The sequence below is a fragment of the Schistocerca gregaria genome, chromosome X, assembly GCF_023897955.1.
Source record: "Schistocerca gregaria isolate iqSchGreg1 chromosome X, iqSchGreg1.2, whole genome shotgun sequence".
Classification (NCBI taxonomy): domain Eukaryota; kingdom Metazoa; phylum Arthropoda; class Insecta; order Orthoptera; family Acrididae; genus Schistocerca; species Schistocerca gregaria.
In genome coordinates, this window is record NC_064931.1 from 346,873,593 (window position 1) to 346,895,894 (window position 22,302).

Here is a 22,302-nt window from a genome sequence, read left to right on the forward strand (position 1 = left end):
GAGGTACTCAAGGTACCCTCCGCCACTCACCGTCAAGTGGCTTGCTGAGTATGGATGTAGATGTAAATGTAATGTGTAGTGGAGCCGAGTGCTACATCCTCGCCGGAGCAGACCAGAGAACCCTTGCTGGCAGCTGCTGCTGCTGCTGTACCTTGTGCACACACAGTGCTGAGCCTCTATGTGTGGCAACCTTATGGTTCTTTCTGCCACAAAGGACTCACTCTTGTGTGTCTGTCACTGCTTGTTGGCTCCCACAAAGAAATGCTCTCATCAGCTGTCTTTCACCTTATTTAATTCTGTAAGAAAATTCCAGTAGAATGTAAATACTTGGGGAGTAAAGAAGACCACTCGCTGGAAAGCGGAAGAATTGGGTCGGAGACAGCCACACACAAAAAAGAATGGAGAAGCTGGTTAGCTTTTGGAGCACCCCCCCCCCCCCCCCCCCACACACACACACACACACACACACACACACACACACACACACAATGATGGCTGGATGCACAATGCCAGTGCTGCATTTCGGCACAGGGACTAGGTTGGGATGTGGGTTGTGACGATTGGAGATTGGGGGGGGGGGGGGGGGGGGGGCAGGTGGCAGGAAGAGTCGTTGGGCTGGGTGGTGGCTTAGGAGGAGGCAGCTGGTGTGCCAGCTAGAAATGAAGGAGGGAGGGGTGACGGGTGGATGGACTAGGCATGCACTGTGATGCCTGGGTGTCAGAGACTGTGGTGAATGGCACACACTAAAGCTGACCTGGGGAAGTGAATTAGGAAGGCATGATAGGATGGAGGAAGGGGTGAAGGATTTGGGCACAGTACATTACTGGAGACTGAGGCCAGGACTCCTACAGGAGTGAAGGATGTGTTGCAAGGGTAACTCTCATCTGTGTAGATCAGAGAAGCTGCTGGTGGTGGGAAGGATTCAGATGGCTTGGGTTGTAAGGCAGCCATTTGAATTAAGCATACTATGCAAAGCTATATGTTGTACCATTAGGTCGTCAACTTTGTCCTTGGCAACAGTTTGGTGACGGCCAGTCGTCCTTCTGAATAATTGGTTGATAGTCATACTGACATATAAAGCTGTGCAGTGTTTGCAGCAGAATTTATATATGTCATGACTGCTTTAATAGGTGGTCCACCCATTGATGGGGGTGGGGTAGTTCTGTAACAGGACTGGAGTAGTAAGTGCTGTGTGGGTGGCCTGGTCTTCTACAGAGAGAGAATCCCTGTGGCAAGAGGTTGGGAGAGGGAGTGGCATAGGGATGGAGTAGAATGTTTTCTAGGTTTAGTGGGCAGTGGAACACCACTTTGAGGTTGGGAAGGATCTGGGGTAGGATGTCCCTCATTTCAAGTCATTTTGACAGATAATCATAGCCATGAAAAAGGACAAGTTCAGGGTGATACTGGATGGTGAAAGAGGGAGGACTGCTCCTTTGTAGCTGATTCTTGACTGTGGTGGGAGGATTGGGGTGTGTGAGGATATGGCACAGGAAATCTGATTGCAGACTGGGTTTGGGAGATAGTGCCTGCCTGTGAAGTCCTTTCACTGCTGATATGTTGCCCATGGGCACTGGGCTGAATGGGAGGGATTCATTTTGTGTAGAAGGAGTGGCAGCTATTGAGATGCAGGCACTGTTGATGGTTAGTAGGTTTAATGTGAACAGGGTGGTGAAGGAAGCCATTGGAGAAGTGGACTTCAACCTCCAGGAAGATGGCACATTTGTATGAGGAGGATCAGGTGAAACAGATGGTAGATAACGTGTTGAGGTTGTAAAGGATTGAGGTTAGGGGTCTTGACCCTGAGTCCAGATCATTAAGATATCATCAGTGATACTGAGCCAGACTGGGGGTTTGGAGTTTTGGCAGACTAAGAAAGCTTCCTAGGTTGGTATAAAAGGATACCATCTAGGTCACCATCCTATGCCAACCTCTTTATGGGCCATCTAGAGGAAATCTTCGTAGCCTGGCAAAACTCCAAACCCTTAGTCTGGTTCAGTTTAATGGATGATATCTTCAGGATCTGGACTCAGGACCAAGACACCTGATCCTCATTCCTTTACAACTCCATCTTTTGTCCTATTTGCTTCACCTAGTCCTCCTCACCCCAGCATGCCACCTCCCTAGTTGTTGACTTCCACCCCTTTGTCCATATTATACTCACTAACAATCAGCACTATCTGCATTTGGACAGCTGCCATCCCTTCCACAACAAAAATCTGTCCTATAGAGCCTGGCCCTCATGGGTAATGTATCTGCAGCAATGAGAACTCCCTTACTCATTATACTGAATGGGTCACAAAGACCTTCACAGAGAGACTACCACCAAACATAGTGCACAGCCATGTGGGTTGGCTGTGTTGTGATCTAGGGCACCTTGCCACAGTTCGCACGGCTCCCCCCCCCCCCCCCCCCCCCCCCCCCCCCCCCATTGGAGGTCAGTCCTCCCTTGGGTGTGGGTGGGTGTGTTGTCCTTAGTGTAAGTTAGCTTAAGTTGGATTGGATTAATTAGTGTGTAAGCCAAGGGCTTGATGACCTCAGCAGTGTGGTCCCATAGAACTTACAACAAAATTCCAAATTTCCTAGTTCACAAACAGATTCCCCATGCCATATCACGTGCCTTCAAGGCTTCCACCAACACCAAGAATCAGTACAAAGGTGCACCCCACCCCCACGCAATATCACCATGGACTGGGAACAGTTGAATCATATCCTTTGCTGTGGCTTTGATTATTTATCATAATACCATGAAATGAAGGACATTCTACCCAAGAGCCTTCTCACATTTCTAAAATTGTGTTCCATTACCCACCCAACATATCCAGCATCCTGCTCCATCTTTATGTCACTCTCACTACCAGTCCTTTGCCACACTGCACCCAGGTGCAAGACCTGCACTATCTACCCATCCAACACTTCCTACTCCAGTCCTGTCTCAGGCTTCTCTGAACCATGCAGGTGAGTGTTCTACTTGCAACACAGCCTCTACTCCAGAGTAACAATCCTGTCCTCAATCTCTGGTAACACACTGTCCCCACACCCTTCACTCAACAGTTTTTCCTTCCTCCATCATGTCACCCTCTCCCAGTTTAAGTCTCCATGTCATCTGCAGTATGCCCTCTTATGCCCTCTCGCCTCTGGGTCTGACAAGCACACAACACACGCCCAGCCGATGCACCTGCCACTCCTCCCTCTCCTCATTCCTAGCCAGCAAACTGCCTGCCTCTTTCCAGTCTGCTAGCCACCCACCCCCAACCCTTCTTCCTGCCCCCCCCCCCTCTCTCTCTCTCTCTCTCTCTCTCTCTCTCTCTCTCTCTCTCTCTCTCTCTCTTTAATAAGATACTTAGAATATACACGCTACATGTCAGCTGGATACTGTTCCATCCAGGTGCCATTCTGAAATAAAACTAGTGAATTACTGTAAACAGTATTCTTTAATTGGGTTAACTGTTTCCAGAAAATGAATTTTCTTTGTAGGCCACTTGTTTGTGACTCGCCATTATCCACTTAATGTTACTGATGAAAGTGGCACAGGTTTATGGCAATGGACTTGCATTAAGGATGACTTAAGTTCAAATCCCTGTCCAGCATTAACATTCTAGACTTAGGTTTTTGGTGGTTTCATTCAATTCTTTAAGACAAATGCTGGAATGATTACTTTGAAAAAGAAAAGGTAGATTCTCATTGCTGTCCTTTTGCAATCTGAGTTTTGGCTCCATAGTTAATCATCAAGTGGACATCAACCCATAGTCTTCATTACTTGCATATACCATTTGTTATGTTTCTGGTTAAAATGTTAAACTTTACTTTTTGTGTTGTTATATTTATGTGAAGTGAATTGTGTTAAGGTACCATGAAGTTGTTATGCAATCAGACCTCAAGATGGATTTACCGAAGTTACTTAAACAGCGATGATGTATTTTACGTTTCAGGTCACCTTAAGGACTTCCAGCAGTATTGTTTGCATGATCCTTCCAATCCATTACTTGTGAGATGCCGTCCATTTTTTCGAAGAGCTTTGTTCACAGTTGGACTACTGCTTAGGCATTTTGATTTTACAGATAAAGATGTTATTCAAGGTTTGCCTGTAAGTAATGAGCTCTTTATTTACGTGAAATTAAAGAACATGATATTTCAGTGCTCTTAATGGAAATTTTCCGTTCACAGGTAAATGTTAAGGATCAAGTGTTCGAGACACTGATGTTCTTTGTAAAGCAACCAAATGAAGATATTCAGAACTATACTCTAAAAGCCATTGGTTCATTGTGTATCCGTCACTATGAATTCATGCTTGGCCCAGAACTGAAGGCTATGTATCATCGCCTGTTGACTACAGATGACTCACCACTATTAATGAGAACACAGGTTAGATATCTCAAATTACCTCATGTTAATCTAAGATCCTGTGGAACTTGTTTGGAACAGAATACAAAGATGTAGAAGCTGTTATAGGAATAAACAGTGTTTGCAAATGGTTCAGAATATCCATACCCATTGTTACTTTTAGTTAGAAGAATGCAATTTTTGTTGTGAGTCTCACATGTTAAGAAAGTCATTGCATTTTGAAGTATGTGTCACCTCATAAAATTATAAGAAATGAGGAAAATTCTTACTTAGCAGTCACTGAAACTGAAGCTACAGGGACAGTTCTGATAGTAGTAGTAGAAGAAGAAGAAGAAGAAGAAGAAGAAGAAGAAGAAATAAGATTGCAGAAGGGCTACTAGATGTTAAAGATCTGGGCCCTTGCCATTTGAATTGCCCTTATCCTCATCCTAATAATCAACAACCATGGCAGTTTTCAAGTGGGTTTAGAATTTCCAGTTAGTATCATATTGTGTTTGGAACTGCTTAAGCAAATGTGCTCTCATGGACAAAGTGAACATGTATGTTACCACTATGTAAATATTATTGAAATGTGAATAACTGAATAACAGTAATACAAAGATCAATTTTTGTAGTTCCTATATAATGGATATATTGTAAATCTGCTTACAAATAAAATTTCGTTTGGGAAACTACCACCATTCTGCATGGGGAATATCAGTAAAGAAATTTCTGGTTTTCACAATAAGCTCAGGACTTGTTCTCCTTACCCAGTAAATGAAAGAGCAATAGACAGCATATAAGCATACAAATTAAAATAAGATGAAGAGTTTTTGCTTAGGTATTAGGATAGAACTATCAAAAGACATGTACTCCTGCTGCTTAGCTACATACGTGAAAGTAGTGCAGTGAACAAACATGACTTGTTTAGGAAACAAACAAATATACAGAACACATTTCAGCATGAGAAATAACTGATGTCATTTGTATGAATAATAAAAGGATGTGGATATGAAATTAATAAAGCTTTTATATAGGCTTGTCTTGAGAGCTTTAAACTTTACATTTTACAGTTCTGTGGAGAAAATCAGTTCTGACATCTAAAGTTAATAGATGCCTCTATGTTGGGAACTTTGATGAATACTTATTTGCCACTACATCTAGGTGATGATTAATGCTTTGAAATTGTAAAAACAGAGTCACAGATATGTCAAATAAATTTAAGACAAAATATTGAAGGAGAGAACTTAGAGAAATAAAATCCTCCCTTGAAACTGAGATACAAATAACATGTGGGAAACCATTGCTTAGTCTATATGGTTATCTCCAAAACACACTGAAAAAATTGTATCAGAAGTACTGCATGCCCTGCAAGATGCTGATGGAATGAATGCCAATAAAAGTAATGATAGAGTTATAATAGAAAATAAACCATTCCAACATTTAATTGGTTGTTCAATGTACAGTATGCCATGATAGTCACACTGCCAGACATAGTTGTTGCAGCTATTTTAGCAAAGCTTAAATCAAACTTACAGAATTACAGTGGAAGTTTTTGAACTCCCTTCATGCCTTAAAGGAAAACATCTGTGTTGGTATGTGTTAAAGAATGGTACATTCAAGTGGTTATTTTTGTTGCATCAACTGTGACTGACGGAGTGAAGAGGACGGTTGATATAAAACAAGATACATACGCAGAAGTTCTCAGAAATATTGTGTGTTTGGTTACAAGAAGAAAATGATTTTCATATCTATCTTTGATGATAGCAAAATCAAACAATAGAAACTCTTGGTAGGAATATCAACAATGTAGGAAAAGATAGATTGCTACTTACCATAAAGCAGATGTGTTAAGTTGCGAACAGGCACAATTAAGGCACTTACATAGCACTTTCGGCCATAGCATTTGTCAGCATGAGAGAAACACACACAATGCTGGGGATGTGTCTTTTAATTGTGCCTGTCTGCAACTTAACTTGTCTCCTTTACATTAAGTGCCAATCTGTCGTTTCCTACTTTGATGACAGCAAATACATTGACCTGCAAAACTTACGGATGATGTAGATAAAATAACATGACATAATAGCTATTGGATGGAAATGAAAGAAAGTGCAGGAGAGTGTTGCCAGAGGTCTCCCATTCATGCACAGAAATTAGGACTTCACTTGATGTGAGGTCAGCATGACTATAGCACGAAGTGGGGCTGAACCTGCAACATAAAGCACTTGAAGGAATGGGAAAACAGTGGGTGTCAATCAGTGAGCAGCTACATTGCACTGTGGTGACGTTCATGACTTCAAAATTGGGAAGAACCATGAGGAAACTGGAAGGAGGATGAAGTGCGATGTGTGTAGCCCAAGGTTTTGGTATTGTTTCATGTACATGGGAAGTGTTATGAAACACAGCCACTGCTGCCCGAAGGAGAGAATGTGGTTGACCAAGGTAAACTGTGGCAGCAGATGACCACTACATTGTGCAACAGGCAAGAAGGGACCCACATCAAACAGTTGGCACAATTGTAACTATGTTTAACAGGACTGCAAGGCATGCAGTCTCCTACTCTGCATTGGCATGGCAAATGCATGTGGATGGTTTCTTTGCCTGACAACCAGTAATTGTGTTCCGTTGACACCCGCACATCGTCAGGACCATTTGTGACGGTGCTAAGAGCATAGGGACTGGACCAGTGAGGAACAGGATTATGTGCTTTTCTCATATGAGAACAGAATCAGTCTGTGTAGTGATTCAGGATACACCCTTACATTGCAAGAGGTGGGAGAGGGATCATTTTGGTGGTCGAGGTGACATGGTGTGGCGAGCATTGTACTGCATTAGTGTACTGACCTCCAAATCTTTGAGCACAGTACACCCACCAGTCAATGTTATTGTGTTACTGTATTCCTTTCCCATGGACATCTTTTCACAGATGCATTTTATCCTGACTTCATGTTTATGGATGACAATGCGTGACTGCCTCGAAAAGCACTGCTGGAGGATCTCTTGTAACGAGAGGATGTTAAGTGAATATCAGTGAATGCCTGTTTCTCCTCCCCCCCCCCCCCCCCCCCCCCAAACTTAAATCCCATAGAGCATGTGTGGGATGTGTTAGGGAGAAGCACAGTAACATTTTGTAATATATTAATGACCATCCAGCAATTGTAAACCATGCTGGTGGAGGAATGGAATGCCCTACCACACGAACTCTTTACCAACCTTATGGTCAGCTTGGGAGAGTGTTGCGAAACATTCACTGCTGCCTGTGGTGGTCATGCACCCTATTAAAATCTATGCCCCACCTTTTATAATGCCCAAGAAGCCATCATAAAGTGTGGTGACTTCAGTATAATTATTGTCTTTGAATAAAAATGTAATTTCTGTTGGTATGTATATTTCTCATTGAATTTTCCTTCCTGTTACCTTCTGTAGTACACTACAGCAGTTTTTGAGCAATGTTAGTTGGCGCACACACACATCATGCAAAAGTTACTTTTGTCCTTACGTTTTGCAAACATTGTATGTTACTATGGCAACAGCAAAGACAGAAAACTACTTTGGTGAAGATTTTATTCAGATAACTTAAAATATTTGTGAAAAATTCATCAATTTTTGAGAAAATCATGTGTACAGAAATAAGAAATGACTGAATCATATTGACATTAAATACAGTTTTATATTCCAGTTGTATGATGAAGGGCAGTATGTCAGTTAAGAAGGAAGTGGCCAATAATTAGACAAAAACGGTTGTATGTACAGTTAAAACAGATTGTGCTTGATGATGGGCGTAGTGAAATGGGGAAAAAACTGATTTCTCTGCCTTTGGAATATTTCAGTAGAGTTATTAAAATGAGGAGGAGAGGACTTGAAGAGGGAACAGTTCAATAACTGTATTACAATAATCAGCTTACATTTGTACATATTCCCTCTAATACCTCTGATAGTTCTTTTCCACTGTTCTGTTGTTAAATACACACATCGTAGATATTGTTAAAAATAAGTTTTCTTCTTGTCAAAATGGTAATACCAGTAAAGAAATTTCTAATTCTCACAATAAACAGGGATGCTGTGTCTCAATGGTAAGTATACCCATCCTGAATTTTCCATTGTTTGATAAGTATATAGAACATTATTTGTAACTATAAGAGAATGCTGCTCTAAATTTTGATGTTCAGCTTTTCATTTATTCAAAACCAGTGTAGTAATAACATTCATCTTCTATTTTGCAGCATATACAGCTAAGTGTGTATTTGAAATTGCACTTTGATAGTTGCAACCACTCAGGTTTCCACTCTGTCTTTGTAATTTTCTGAGTGTTACTGTCATAAGCTTTCAAAGGACTATATATGCTGTTAGATCTCAAACTTAACAAATTTCCACATGAAAATTTCTTCCTACTGTTGCACTTCAATACAATAAAACATAATTGTATTATGTACTCTTTTCAGGTTCTTAATAACATAGAAATGTACTTGCAAGAAGAGGAAAGTCGAATGATAAAACAGGACCAAGAATGTGAGTAAATTTGAAATATGATTGAATTTAAAATTCTTTTACTTTGGAAGTTGTACATTGTTGTTTTCTATTCATTAATGTACCTGTCTTACTCCATTTGCTCCTTATGAGGTTATTGTTTAGTGTAGGAAAAAGATCCAAATATTTTCTCACAATTCTCATTTTTGTCTTGCTTCGAACAGCTATTATTTTGTGTGAAATCAGTGTAGTACTAATATTTTACTGCATTTGTATCCTATTACTTTACTTTTTGTATGTTTCCTTGTAAACAGATTTCAGACAGTTTTGTGCATGTAGACCTCATTATACACAGATTAGTTATTTGCAGTTTCACATACTTTAGATTTTAGTTTTAAGCTGAGTGCTGCCCTATGTTAACAGTATGCAGAGGAAGTAATGCTTCAGTACATCTCAGCATGCATCTTCTGTCATGTTTGTCAAGATCTAAATCATCAGTTCAGGTTGGTAGAGCTGTTAAGTTGCATTTGATGGGGTCTGTATTCAAAATGTCAAGCAAAAGGAGACAACGTGTGCCTGTTGAGCGAAAGAAGCATGCACAAAAGTCATATTCATTAGGAACAAAGTCAGAAGCTATGGATCGCTATGAGAAAGGTGAACATACTGTTCAAATTAAGCATGCTGTGGGACTTGGTGAATACACCGTGAGAACCATAGTGAAAATGCAAAATCATTTCCAAAAACTGCTCAGTTTTCAACTAACTTAAGTGCATCTAGAGTGAACAAATTTCACTCTCAGTCTGTGGAAATAATGGAAATAATGTTGAGACACTGGTCTGAGCACCACAATCAGCAGCACATGCATCTCTTTGGATCTGCTATTCAAGTTAAAACCAAGAGCTTGTATGCAGATTTAAAGAAAGATGATGATGATGATTCAACACCTTTCTTGGTCAGCTCAGGTTGGTCTGATTGCTTCAGGCAGCCTTTTGCCATGTGAGACATTTAAAATGGCAGGAAAGGCAACCTTCAAACTTTCTTAAAGTGGATACAAAAGCCACACTGTCCAGTACTAGGTTCAGATAAAAAGAGGAGGATGGAAAAAAAGGCTACAAAAGTATTAAGGCATTTACAGTGCCTGACTTTGAAGAATCTATGCACAAGCAGAGTTTCAGATGTTGAAACATCTGTTTAGCATGTGAAGTACAAAGAGTTGAAAATCATGATCATCCATATTATATTGGTTAAACAAAAACAATCCCTTGTTGCAACACCAAAAAAATGTTAAAACAGCTACAAAGAGTGTTAGGATACCTAGATTTTTTTTGATTTTAATGTTTCCAAGGAACAGTTTATTGAGCTCCAGAGACTCTTCCTATCAATGGAGGTCTCATATTCGAAGGTCATCTGTGGGCTAGTTGAAGCTTTATTTGAAACTCAATGACAAACTGCCAAACAGGCTGGTGGGAGCTGTCTGACACATTGCCTACCCAGAATATTTATACTATATAAACAGTCTCTTGTAGTCAGTGTATGTCAGTCATCTGTATGCAGTGAAATGGACTATGTTGTTCTACATAACATCCTCAAGTAAGCCAGATGATCTGTTGCAGACAGTAATATGCTACATCTCTTCCACATGAAACAGTAAATTGTAATGAGTAATCCAAAGATATCTTGACTTACTACAAGTAAGGAGAGTGTGCAGAATAACAGGTAATTTGAATGGGTAACCAGGAAGAAACCCAGAACTGTCAAGGCAATGGTCGGACTTGTCATGTTGAAACATGTTTTGATCTTTTCTTCTTCACTGTTAGTCAACTTTGAAAATTATCATATGCAAAGTTTCAGTTGCCAACATGAACTGTTATCAACAAATCGTTGTATGACATTTTTTGAGTTTTTTCTGCTCTTGATACTGCCTGGTGAACAACCCTGAAATCTCAAGCTGTGCAATGCAGCATTCTATAGCAACTGCTGCTATTAATTTGTTAAATAAGTGCTGAATCACTAACTATAACCAGTTGAAACCTAATTTAATTGTCATGGTGAAATAAAACTTATACACCACAAAGGAATTATCCAGAAGGGACTCGCCACTCCATCACACTCCTGGCCTTGTGACATGGCACAGTATCTTGTCGAAAAATGCAATAGCTGTTGGGAAACAGGAGTGTCATGAAGGGGTGTATGTGGTTTGCAACCAGTGCATAATACTCCTTGGCTCTCATGGTTCCTTGTTTTACGAGTCTACCCAGCCTACGTTGCCAGACATCTGTAATGAAGGGTGGCTGCCCAACCCCACGGCATGTGAACATGGTTTCACCTTGGCTTCGCCACATGTTGAATACTGTCATGGATTTCAAAACTAGTATCATCTATTTAAGAACTGGATTCTGGAAGCAGCCTCAGAATCTCATCATCAGTCAAACTGTCCCCCATTCTACAACAAACTTTGTGATTAAGACCACTACGGAAACACACTACAACTACAAACGTGTGGGATCTGATCACACTTATAGTGTTTCTCAAGTCATATAGCACTATCTGGAAGAAGGAACATCCATTTAACTGTTTCCCCAAAGTATTAAGAGAGTGAACAACTGATTTCAAGCTGTCACTGCTCGTAAATAATGCATTGTTAAGTAACAATCGGGAAAGTTGCACTGGAGATTCTTAGTGTTGAATGTTAGAGAAATAACAATGTGCCATAGTTTCTACAGGCAGCAGCCAGAATGTGTTAAGTGCAGGAGGAGGGAGGGGGAGAGGGTGAGGTGTGGGTGAAGCAAGCAAGCTAGAGAGAGGATTGCTACACAAGAAGTAAATATTGGAACAAGTGCCTACCCTCACTGTGGGTAGTTAGCTTCCTTTTTCTGAGGACTGGTTGTGGGTAGTAATCGCAATGCACTGATAACTGTTTCATCGTCCTATAAGAAGAGTTTGATTAGAAATAAACAGTAGCAAATGTCTCATTAGCTCATGGTTTAATTAAATGTGTACAAAAACTAAATAAATTTTTTCTTTCATCATTTTAAAATGAAAGGTATTCAAAGAAAATTATTTTTCATTCTAAAGTTTAGTTAGGCACTAATTTGATGATGGTGGGGGCAAGGGGTGGGAGGGGTACTGGCTAACATATGGTTGCACTCAGAGATAGTGGTCTTGGAAAGTTTGGGAACAACTGGTGTAAGTAGTATTTGTTCTGCTTGGGAGCAAATGGGAGGCTGCCAGTAATGACAGGGGAGTTTATCTTGTGAAATTTTGGGTAAGTCTCATGATGATACTTTCCTTTCTGTAAAGTGTTGTTTACCATTGCCTTGCATTAATCTATATTTTTAGTCTTCCAAATTTATTAGAGGTATGAATTTGACTTGCTTATGTGGGTCATGGAGATGACGTTATTTAATATTTATCTGGATTTTCTTATATATGTCTGCTTGTGTCTGTGTATGTATGGATGGATATATATATATGTGTGTGTGTGTGTGTGTGTGTGTGTGTGTGTGTGTGTGTGTGTGTGTGTGTGTGCACGCGTGCGAGTATATACCTATCCTTTTTTTCCCCCTAAGGTAAGTCTTTCCGCTCCCGGGATCGGAATGACTCCTTACGCTCTCCCTTAAAACCCACATCCTTTCATCTTTCCTTTTCCTTCCCTCTTTCCTGACGAAGCAGCTGCCGGTTGCGAAAGCTCGAAATTCTGTGTGTGTGTTTGTGTGTTTTATTCATTGTGCCTATCTACCGGCGCTTTCCCGCTTGGTAAGTCTTGGAATCTTTGTTTTTAATATATATAATGTGTGGTGTGTGTGTGTGTGTGTGTGTGTGTGTGTGTGTGTGTGTGTGTGTGTGTGAGAGAGAGAGAGAGAGAGAGAGAGAGAGAGAGAGAGAGAGAGAGAGAGAGAATTCACCCCCGTCGTTTTCTCGTCGTGTCTTCTCTGTTGGTCTTCAGTTTACAGTTTGGCCTTCCCAGTTCCACACCACATTACTATGGAAACTTTTGTTGCAATATCTAATTCAAGGCAACTATTATTAACCTTTTATATTCATGTAATTTCACTTTTCATTTGTAAGTTCTGCAGTCTTCTTGTTCTAGTGTGCTCTTTCATAATGTTTTTACAGTAATTTGTCGCATGTCTTATCAGATACAATATAATGTAATATTGTGATTCATTTCAATGTAAATTTGGTGTACAGCATTATTGGAAGTATGGGATGTTGCTTATGTACATTTTCATGGTTATGTTTACACCCCGTGAACAATTGTACTATGGAGGTCCAGAGGGCAATCCTATGTGTAAATAAAAGTGACTTTTTCCTTGAATTGAAAACTGTGATGTTTAAATGCATTTAATAGCATTAACGTTGGGGTATCAAGAATTCTGTCATTAGCAGTCTGCATGTTTCTTTCGTACATCACAAAAATTTACTTCAAAACAACTGTGATTTGTGCCCGATGTGATACCCACAGTTTTGCTATGTAACAAAATATTTTGAAATAAAGGAAGTTGCTAATTTTGTATGGAAAGTAGTAACGCTAGTCCTGATGTTCGAACTATGAGATTAAAATACGTTTGACTAACTTGTATGGAGATATAATTGTTTTTCTCTCTTCTCAAATTTTATTGAAATATATACTTCAATTATTTCAGAAACTGTGACTTGCCATTCATGAAGTAATTGAATTGTATGTCACTTTTCATACCCCTCCTTTTTGTATAAACATTAATGGAAGAGATGCTTTTCCTTCTTTTTTGGGGGGGGGGGGCAGGAAAGAGATGAAATCGTTTTTGTAAGGTTTTTCTTTTTTTTTAATTAATAGGTCGCATTAACAGTTGTACTACATAATTTCAAACTGAATAAGACAAAAAATTGCAGAATCATCCTACATTTTATTGTATACATTCTTCTGCTTTTTCTGTCATACTTGTTAGAAACCGAGTGAGGCGGCGCAGTGGTTAGCACATGGGACTCACATTCTGGAGGTCAGTGGTTCATACCTGCACCTGGCCATCCTGATTTAGGTTTTCCATGATTTCCCTAAATCGCTTCAGGCAAATGCGGGATGGTCCCTTTGAAAGGACATGGCAAACTTCTTTCCGCATCCTTCCCTAGACTTATGGGACCAATGACCTCACTGTTTGGTCCTCTCCCCTGAATCAACCAATTAACTTGTTAGAAAAATTCTTAGACTGAATAGTTGAAAATAGTATTTGTGTGTATTGGCCATTAGTTGTGACCTACATCATCATCATCAGTAATTTGCTCAAAGGTAGGTTACATATGGTAACTCTCCATGCTCTGTCCTCTTCTGCCATCCTCTTCCAGACTGCGCAATTTCCACTTCCTTGTGAGTCACCTATCATCTTGTATCTCCTCCTTCCTCTCAAACTCTTCCTATGATCTAGACCTTACAAAGCATCTTTTAGAGAGCAGTCCCATCTCAGCACCTGTTAGGAAGCAATCCCATCTCAATAAATGTCCCATCCAGTTCTTCTTTCTTTCTCTTGTAACCTGCAACAGTCTTTTCCACTAACCATCCCTTTCCAACACCCTTTCTTTACTCACTCTTCCCATCCAGCTTACCCTCTCCATTCATCTGCACATGAACATCTCAAATGCTTCTGTAGTCAAATTAACGAATGATGGCAATTTGTGCAGCTCAAGGCACAGAGTGGAAGTACATTGTTGCCAGTTCAAAGCAACAGACACATACTTTGAGCTTGAAGAAAGTGTGTCTCCTACAAATTATGCACCTCGATTGCTTATGTATGAGTTTTTCACCTACCGCCACCATCAGTAATCACTACTCGCAACAAATAGAATAAAAATTCACTAAATAACTCACTACGATCATGTTTAATGCTTGCATTAGCTATGTACGACATTCACAGCAGAGTGCTCAGAACAGTACAGAATGTTCATTGTGGGAACTGGCCACCGAGTTGTCAAAAGAAAGTTAAAATTTAAAATGTAAATGATTGCAATTTAGACCCTAAATTCAAAGAATTAACCCAAGAGAGGAGCATATTTAATTGCACAAAACACAATTTGACATTTCTATGTTCACTTTACTGGGAAACTAACTTGAGTGTGAGCAGTTTCTTCCCATAAGATTATGTAAATCTTTATCTTTTTTTATAACACTCCAAAATTAATTATTGTTAGGAGCCAAGGAACTGATATTCTGAAAAGATAAGTGTTGAGAGGACCAAAATAAGTATTGTATTTATTCAGCCCAGCAGAGACATATCAATTAGATTGTTATTAAAACTTTTCCTTATGTGGTAAGAAGAGAACGGTTAAAAACTAGAGAGTAATCTCTGAAATAGCTTCTGTGAAGGCTGGCATTCTCCTTATCCAGATGTATTGCACAAAATACTATGTGTATCCTGTACAAGACTATCAAAAAGAAGATGTAAGGTGGCAATCATGAATAGTTCAAACTGGTAATCAAATGTCGCCAGTTCTATCTCTGTAGCAAGATGGAGAAAGGCTGATAAAAGTATGCTGGTGCTGCATATATTTACCAGTAATAACTGTAGCTGTACCCAGTGTTACCATCGACTCCTTGCATCGCTCAATGGGTTACTATGTGGCTGACCAATGGAGCTGCAACTGCGATAATGTGCAATCATGGTAAACAACGTGTTCATAGGTAAAACTACTGTCTCCGTACTCTGTAGCAGATAAGAAATAATACTAAGAGTGCTCACTAAAGCAGTCAGAACATGAACCCCTTCTTTGATCGAGCGTAGCCTCAGTTTCTCCAAGTCTGCACCAGTGGCTGCCAAATCGTGTTCTTGCAAGAAAATTTCTGCCAATCCCCTGTCTTACCCACAAACATTGTGTGCACACGAATCATCGCCCCACATCACATGCTTTCAGCCAATGGCTGGCTTCTGGGAGGCGTTTAAGCTGAAATGTTCTTGAGGCCTCTCCATCGCTACCAGAACTATTGGACTGTTTCTGCAGAATCCCATGCCAAGACCAGGGGTTTGAGGGGTTGTTCAGGAGCACACCTCATCAACAAGGCCTGTAGCAGCATCAGACTCATCTTTTGTGTTAATACGACGCCTTGGCCACAAAAAACTGAATCTGGACCAGCTTTCCATGTAGCAGAGAAATCATAACTTTGAGTTTTGCGGTGTGGAACAAGGGTGCCATCCCACCCCCATCCTATACAAAGCCTGCCACCCACCGACAGCAGCGTGTCCACTGGCTTTCTCTCGGGCTACCAGTGGAAGCTGCTATAAACCGCTCCAACTCGGCCTTTCCCTAGTTTCATCACATAGGGCACGTTGCGGTTCACTCACAGAAACTGAAATTAGCTGAATTATTTTCATATGCTACAAAATTTGCTATTAGCATGAAATGCGACATTGCCACCTCTTGCCCCACTTGGGTACTCCCGTGTGAAGATGTAGAAATATTCAGAATGATTCTGCAAAACCATATGCAAGGTGCATAATTGTTTATTAAAAATGTAATGTGGGCTAGTGATGTGGGTCATGCACTCATTGTGGAGGGAACACATTGATTGGCACCTCGCAATTGGCTGTTAGAGAATGCGTGATGTATGTGTGCAGAACCCAGCTCAGACTTGACTACCATTTTTGTGACTGCAACTATAGCCTTTTTCATCCTCTGACCTAATTGACCACATTTCTGTCCCATAGAGTGCCACCCTCCAGACAAAACACTTGCCAGGTATTTTCCTTAGGCCTTTATCTGGTTTGCCACATAATAATCTCCAGTTTCTATGGAAAGCTTCCTTTGTAATATCAATGAGAGTTTTTCCTGCTGATGAAATCTCAAGTCTTCAGTGGTTGTGCTTTGAAAATATTTAAAAGCTCTTACTTGGCAAATAACAAGTTGTTCTATCTTAATATTTGCTAGTCTCCATCCTTCGCTGATCGCCATAATCTTTGCTTTTGCTGTTTTGATTGTTGTCTCTGACACAAGTTTCATTCAGATATTTTAGCATTTTATTTACAGTTAATTCTGTTTTTGCCACTAGTACATAAGTATAGTAACCACAATTTATTTGTTTATTTTTGTACAGGGGCCAAGATGTCAAAGCAAGAAAATCTGAAGGAAATGGGAGATGTTTCATCAGGGATGGCAAGTACTGTGATACAGTTGTACCTGAAAGAAATCCTAGAATCTTTTTTGCATCCAGATATTGGTGTTCGCCATGCTGCACTTAAGGTTATCCAGTTGATTCTTCAGCAGGGTCTTGTCCACCCTGTGCAGGTAATTTTGTTAAGCTAACACACATATTTGTGATACAGTTTTGTCAACATTTTACTAATACATTCATTGAAGTGTTTTAAAGAGTCAGCATAATCATGTAAGCATATTTGCCAGTTTTGATTTTTAATTGAAAGTGCAAGTACAATACGTTTATCTGTATAAATTCACATAGTAATGTAATGTTATTTGTTTTACAGATAGTACCTTATTTGATTTGCATGAGCACAGATGTGGAGAAAGTTGTTAGTCATAGTGCTGACAAACAACTACAAGATATAGAAAAGAAGTATCCTGGGTTTATTCATATGAAAGCGCAGCTAGGAATTCGCTTGTCATACAAACTGCAAAAAATTCTTCAAAATAACAGTATGGGTATAGTAAGAGGCTTTCGTGCACGTGAAGGAGAATATCCCGGTGCTCTCAATGGTTTTTTGTATTCCATATTGCGAGGAACAAAGCAGCAGCGCAGAGCTCTTGTACTTTCTATCCTGAAGCAGTTTGATGAGCAGGTGGTTAGTATTGTGTTTAAAAATCTGTTAATACTTTAGTAATTGGATTTAGTTTAAGCATTTGATGTGTGTTCAACACTTTAGACTTAACTGCTTGCTGTGCAAACTTCAAATAGTTTCTATATAATTTCAGAAAACAAGTCTTTCACAAATGCTATATCTATCTGACAATTTGGCATACTTTCCTTACCAAGTCCAAGATGAGCCACTATTCATCATTCATCATATTGATATAATGATCTCTGTGTCGGGAACGAACCTTCTGCAGTCATTCCGTGAGGTAAGTTCTGTTTTAGTTTATACATTGTTTTTATGTAGACAGTTACATTATAAAAAGCCATGTTTCTAAAGCACCAACATTTAGTGAATCCACCTTCATAGAGCAGAAAGATTTGCACGAATTTTAATGCCTAGTATGCCATGAATGCCAATGCTAGCCTCCAAATTTTCCTTGTTTTTGTGAATAATTTCCTTCTGCTAATTTTTGTCTATATGCTCTGTCTCTGAAGAACTGATTACAATTTCAGAGGGGTTTGTGGAAGATGTGAAAGGACATCCAGGTATAAATCAATCATATTACACCTCAGCTGAATACAATCGTGGTGTAGGAATCGCATTGGGCACATCAGTTTTGGATAGTATTTGCCTCCAAATTCAGAGTAGACAGACAGTGTAGTCATTGAGATTGATCGTCTTCTCACTTTTGAATGACTAGTTACGTCAAAGTCTATGACTTAATCATCATCATCCCTTGCAGTACTGCATGGAGCTTAGTGCATCATCTGGGAGACACACTATATCAATCCAGTTCAGTGGTACTATCTGGTCTCTCCATATCACTGCACAGTAGGTCTGATTGCCTCGAGGAATTTTATCTGTGGAAGGAATTGAGTGGCCCTATTTGTTGAACAGTCTCCTGTGTTCAGTAGTCTTCATCTGATCTACATCTACATCCATACTCCGCAAGCCACCTAAAGGTGTATGGTGGAGGGTACCCTGAGTACCTCTATCGGTTCTCCCTTCTATTCCAGTCTCGTATTGTTCGTGGAAAGAAGGATTGTCGGTATGCTTCTGTGTGGGTTCTAATCTCTCTGATTTTATCCTCGTTGTCTCTTCACAAGATATACGTAGGAGGGAACAATATACTGCTTGACTCTTCGGTGAAGGTATGTTCTCGAAACTTTAACAAAAGTCCGTACCGAGCTACTGAGCGTCTCTCCTGCAGAGTCTTCCACTGGAGTTTATCTATCATCTCTGTAATGCTTTCGCGATTACTAAATGATCCTGTAACAAAGCGCACTGCTCTCCGTTGGATCTTCTCTAGCTCTTCTATCAACCCTATCTGGTGCGGATCCCACACTGCTGAGCAGTATTCAAGCAGTGGGCGAACAAGCGTACTGTAACCTACTTCCTTTGTTTTCGGATTGCGTTTCCTTAGGATTCTTCCAATGAATCTCAGTCTGGCATCTGCTTTACCGATGATCAACTTTATATGATCATTCCATTTTAAATCACTCCTAATGCTTACTCCCAGATAATTTATGGAATTAACTGCTTCCAGTTGCCGACCTGCTATTTTGTAGCTAAATGATAAGGGATCTATCTTTCTGTGTATTCGCAGCACATTAAACTTGTCTACATTGAGATTCAATGGCCATTCCGTGCACCATGCGTCAATTCGCTGCAGATCCTCCTGCATTTCAGTACAATTTTCCATTGTTACAACCTCTCGATATACCACCGCATCATCTGCAAAAAGCCTCAGTGAACCTCCGATGTCATCCACCAGGTCATTTATGTATATTGTAAATAGCAAAGGTCCTATGACACTCCCCTGCAGCACACCTGAAATCACTCTTACTTCGGAAGGCTTCTCTCCATTGAGAATGACATGCTGCGTTCTGTTATCTAGGAACTCCTCAGTCCAATCACACAATTGGTCTGATAGTCCGTTTGCTCTTACTTTGTTCGTTAAACGACTGTGGGGAACTGTGTCAAACGCCTTGCGGAAGTCAAGAAACGCGGCATCTACCTGTGAACCCGTGTCTATGGCCCTCTGAGTCTCGTGGACGAATAGCGCGAGCTGGGTTTCACACGTCAGTGTTTTTCGAAACCCATGCTGATTCCTACAGAGTATATTTCTAGTCTCCAGAAAAGACATTATACTCAAACATAATACGTGTTCCAAAATTCTACAACTGATCGACGTTAGAGATATAGGTCTATAGTTCTGCACATCTGTTCGACATCCCTTCTTGAAAACAGGGATGACCTGTGCCCTTTTCCAATCCTTTGGAACGCTTCGCTCTTCTAGAGACCTACGGTACACCGCTGCAAGAAGGGTGGGGGGGGGGGGGGGGCGGCGGCAAGTTCCTTCGCGTATTCTGTGTAAAATCGAACTGGTATCCCATCAGGAACAGCGGCCTTTCCTCTTTTGAGCGATTATAATTGTTTCTCTATCCCTCTGTCGTCTATTTCGATATCTACCATGGTAAATGCTCTCATCAGTATTGAAGTTGGATAAGTGTTACACACAAACCACTGGTCTCCTGGCATAGTTGCACCTGCGAACCATTTTATGAAGAGGAGAAGTTTGTCTGTTCGACAGACTCCTGCATAGGCATTCCTGACAAGAGAGAAGCAACTAAAGGAGTTGAAAAGAAATAAGTCACCAGATCCAGATGGAATCCCAATTCAGTTTTGTAGAGAGTACTCTGTGGCATAGACCCCTTACTTAGGTTGCATTTATCGTGAATCTTGTGCCCAGTTCAAAGTCTCAAGTGACTGGAAAAGAGTGCGCATGACGGCTGTATATAAGAAAGGTAAAAAAAAATGGACCTGCATAATTACAGACCAATATCCTTAATATCAGTTTGCTGCAGAATTCTTGAACACATTTTGAGTTTGAATAGAATAAATTTCATTGAGTCAGAAAAGCTCCTGTCCACAAATCAGCACGGATTTAGAAAGCATCACTCATCTGAAACTCGGCTTGCTCTTTTCTCATCTGATGTCCGTCAAACAGTGGATAAAGGGCAATGTGCAGTTTCCATATTCCCAGATTTCTGGAATACGTTCCACACAGTGTCCCACTGCAGACTGTTAAAAAAAGGTCCAAGCATGGAGAATAGGTTCTCAGATATGAGAGTGGCCCAAAGACTTTGTAAGTAGTGGAACCTAATACATTGCCTCAATGGTGAGTGTTCATCAGAGACAAGGGTAGTGTCAGGAGTGTCCCAGGGAAGTGTGATAAGGCCACTTTTATTCTCTATATACATACCATATTTACCTCATTATAAGACAAGATTTTCCCCCAAATTCATCATCTGAAAAATATGGGGTCATTTATATTTGCAGATGAAATTATTTCTGCCGAGGTCACTGTGTTTAAATTATTTAATTGATGAATATGAGGTCATCTGACATTTACAGATGAAGCTTTCTCTATTGAAGGTCCATACAAATTTATTTTAAAGAATTCCAAAGTGTACTGTTCAGCAAATGATATTTTTGTTCAAATATGCACGAGGTCTCCAGATACACCAAAGCACTCTTGCACTCAATACAATATCGACCTTGCTCCAACAATCACATGACATTCGACTTGCGGCACTAGTGCCAGGAATAGTGGAGAAATCGAACTAACCACTACTTACGAAGATCTAATGCTCCACTTAAAAACTGACAGCTTTGTTAAACACAGGAGGAAATGGCATTAAATTTTATCCACTTATTAATGTTTGTTGCATTTGAACAGGTGTGCCATAAAAGTTCTCATATATACATGGATACTGTATACACACAATTATGCTTATTTTTAAGTAAAGGTAACGTTTAGAGGAGGAAAATCTTTTCATTCAAAAACCATTACATGATTCTGAACCCAAATAATATTTTACTGGTTGTTGGAAACTGTAATGATTTACCAAGTGTGTTGCAAATGAGAAATTTGACTGCTGTTTATGTCTTAGAATACAATGGAAAAATTTGTAACAAGGTGGCGACATTCAGATGAAACGAGAAAAAACATTAAGCCAGAATTAAATGTGTCACAAATGAAATTAATCATATTATACTGACTAGAATTGTTGTTACAAAAATAAATTACAGCAGACCTGTTGTGGACATACTGGTATCAACAGATGTCACTAGATCATGGAATGAGCAAAAGTTCGAGAATTGCACTGAATCATGGTTGCGATCATTTATTTATGAATTTGTTGTTGTTGTTACATATGGCCTGCACCCAAACAGTTATTGCCGTCTCTGCTTCACTGTTGTTAAAGCACATATTTGGAGGGGAAACAATGACACCAGCTTGGCTGAGAAGTGAGAACTATGATGAGTGCGAGGATGGGAGTGCTGAGCAGGTAGCAAATTTCACTGAGCTGCCAGCCATGGGAATCAACACTGTGAACTTTGGATTTTAATTAACATCTGCCACATTTAAACACTGCAGTTTGCCTGATCCATTTGTACTCAGATTTGAACCAACTTCAAAATTGGACAAATTCTCAACAATAGCACACACATCTGCAGGAGATGGTAAAAGTCTAGATTGGGGCTAGTGGTGTACTTATGTGTTTCATGTAACAATGTTGTCAACGCTCACTGTTGGGTGTGACAGGAATGATAGGGCATGGGTCGGCTGCCGGCCAATGAGGGAGCAGCAGACTGGCTTTATGTTTGTCAGCAAGATATATTGTAACATTCTCACATAAGTATAGAAGCAAAATCTGGGTTGATGTGGATGACT

The 22,302-nt window shown here is 40.1% G+C and overlaps 1 protein-coding gene across 4 annotated transcripts in view; it reads left to right on the forward strand.

Moving 5' to 3' along the window:
* Nucleotides 1–22,302, forward strand: part of LOC126298523 (nipped-B-like protein) — a 362,304-nt gene that overhangs the window by 332,343 nt on the left and 7,659 nt on the right. For all 4 annotated transcript variants that reach the window (XM_049989881.1, XM_049989883.1, XM_049989880.1 and 1 more), the window contains exons 25-30: nucleotides 3,930–4,084; nucleotides 4,165–4,362; nucleotides 8,763–8,829; nucleotides 16,847–17,037; nucleotides 17,235–17,549; nucleotides 17,680–17,826. In XM_049989881.1, coding sequence (XP_049845838.1) covers nucleotides 3,930–4,084; nucleotides 4,165–4,362; nucleotides 8,763–8,829; nucleotides 16,847–17,037; nucleotides 17,235–17,549; nucleotides 17,680–17,826 — 1,073 coding nt within the window. The remainder of the gene's footprint in view (nucleotides 1–3,929; nucleotides 4,085–4,164; nucleotides 4,363–8,762; nucleotides 8,830–16,846; nucleotides 17,038–17,234; nucleotides 17,550–17,679; nucleotides 17,827–22,302) is intronic.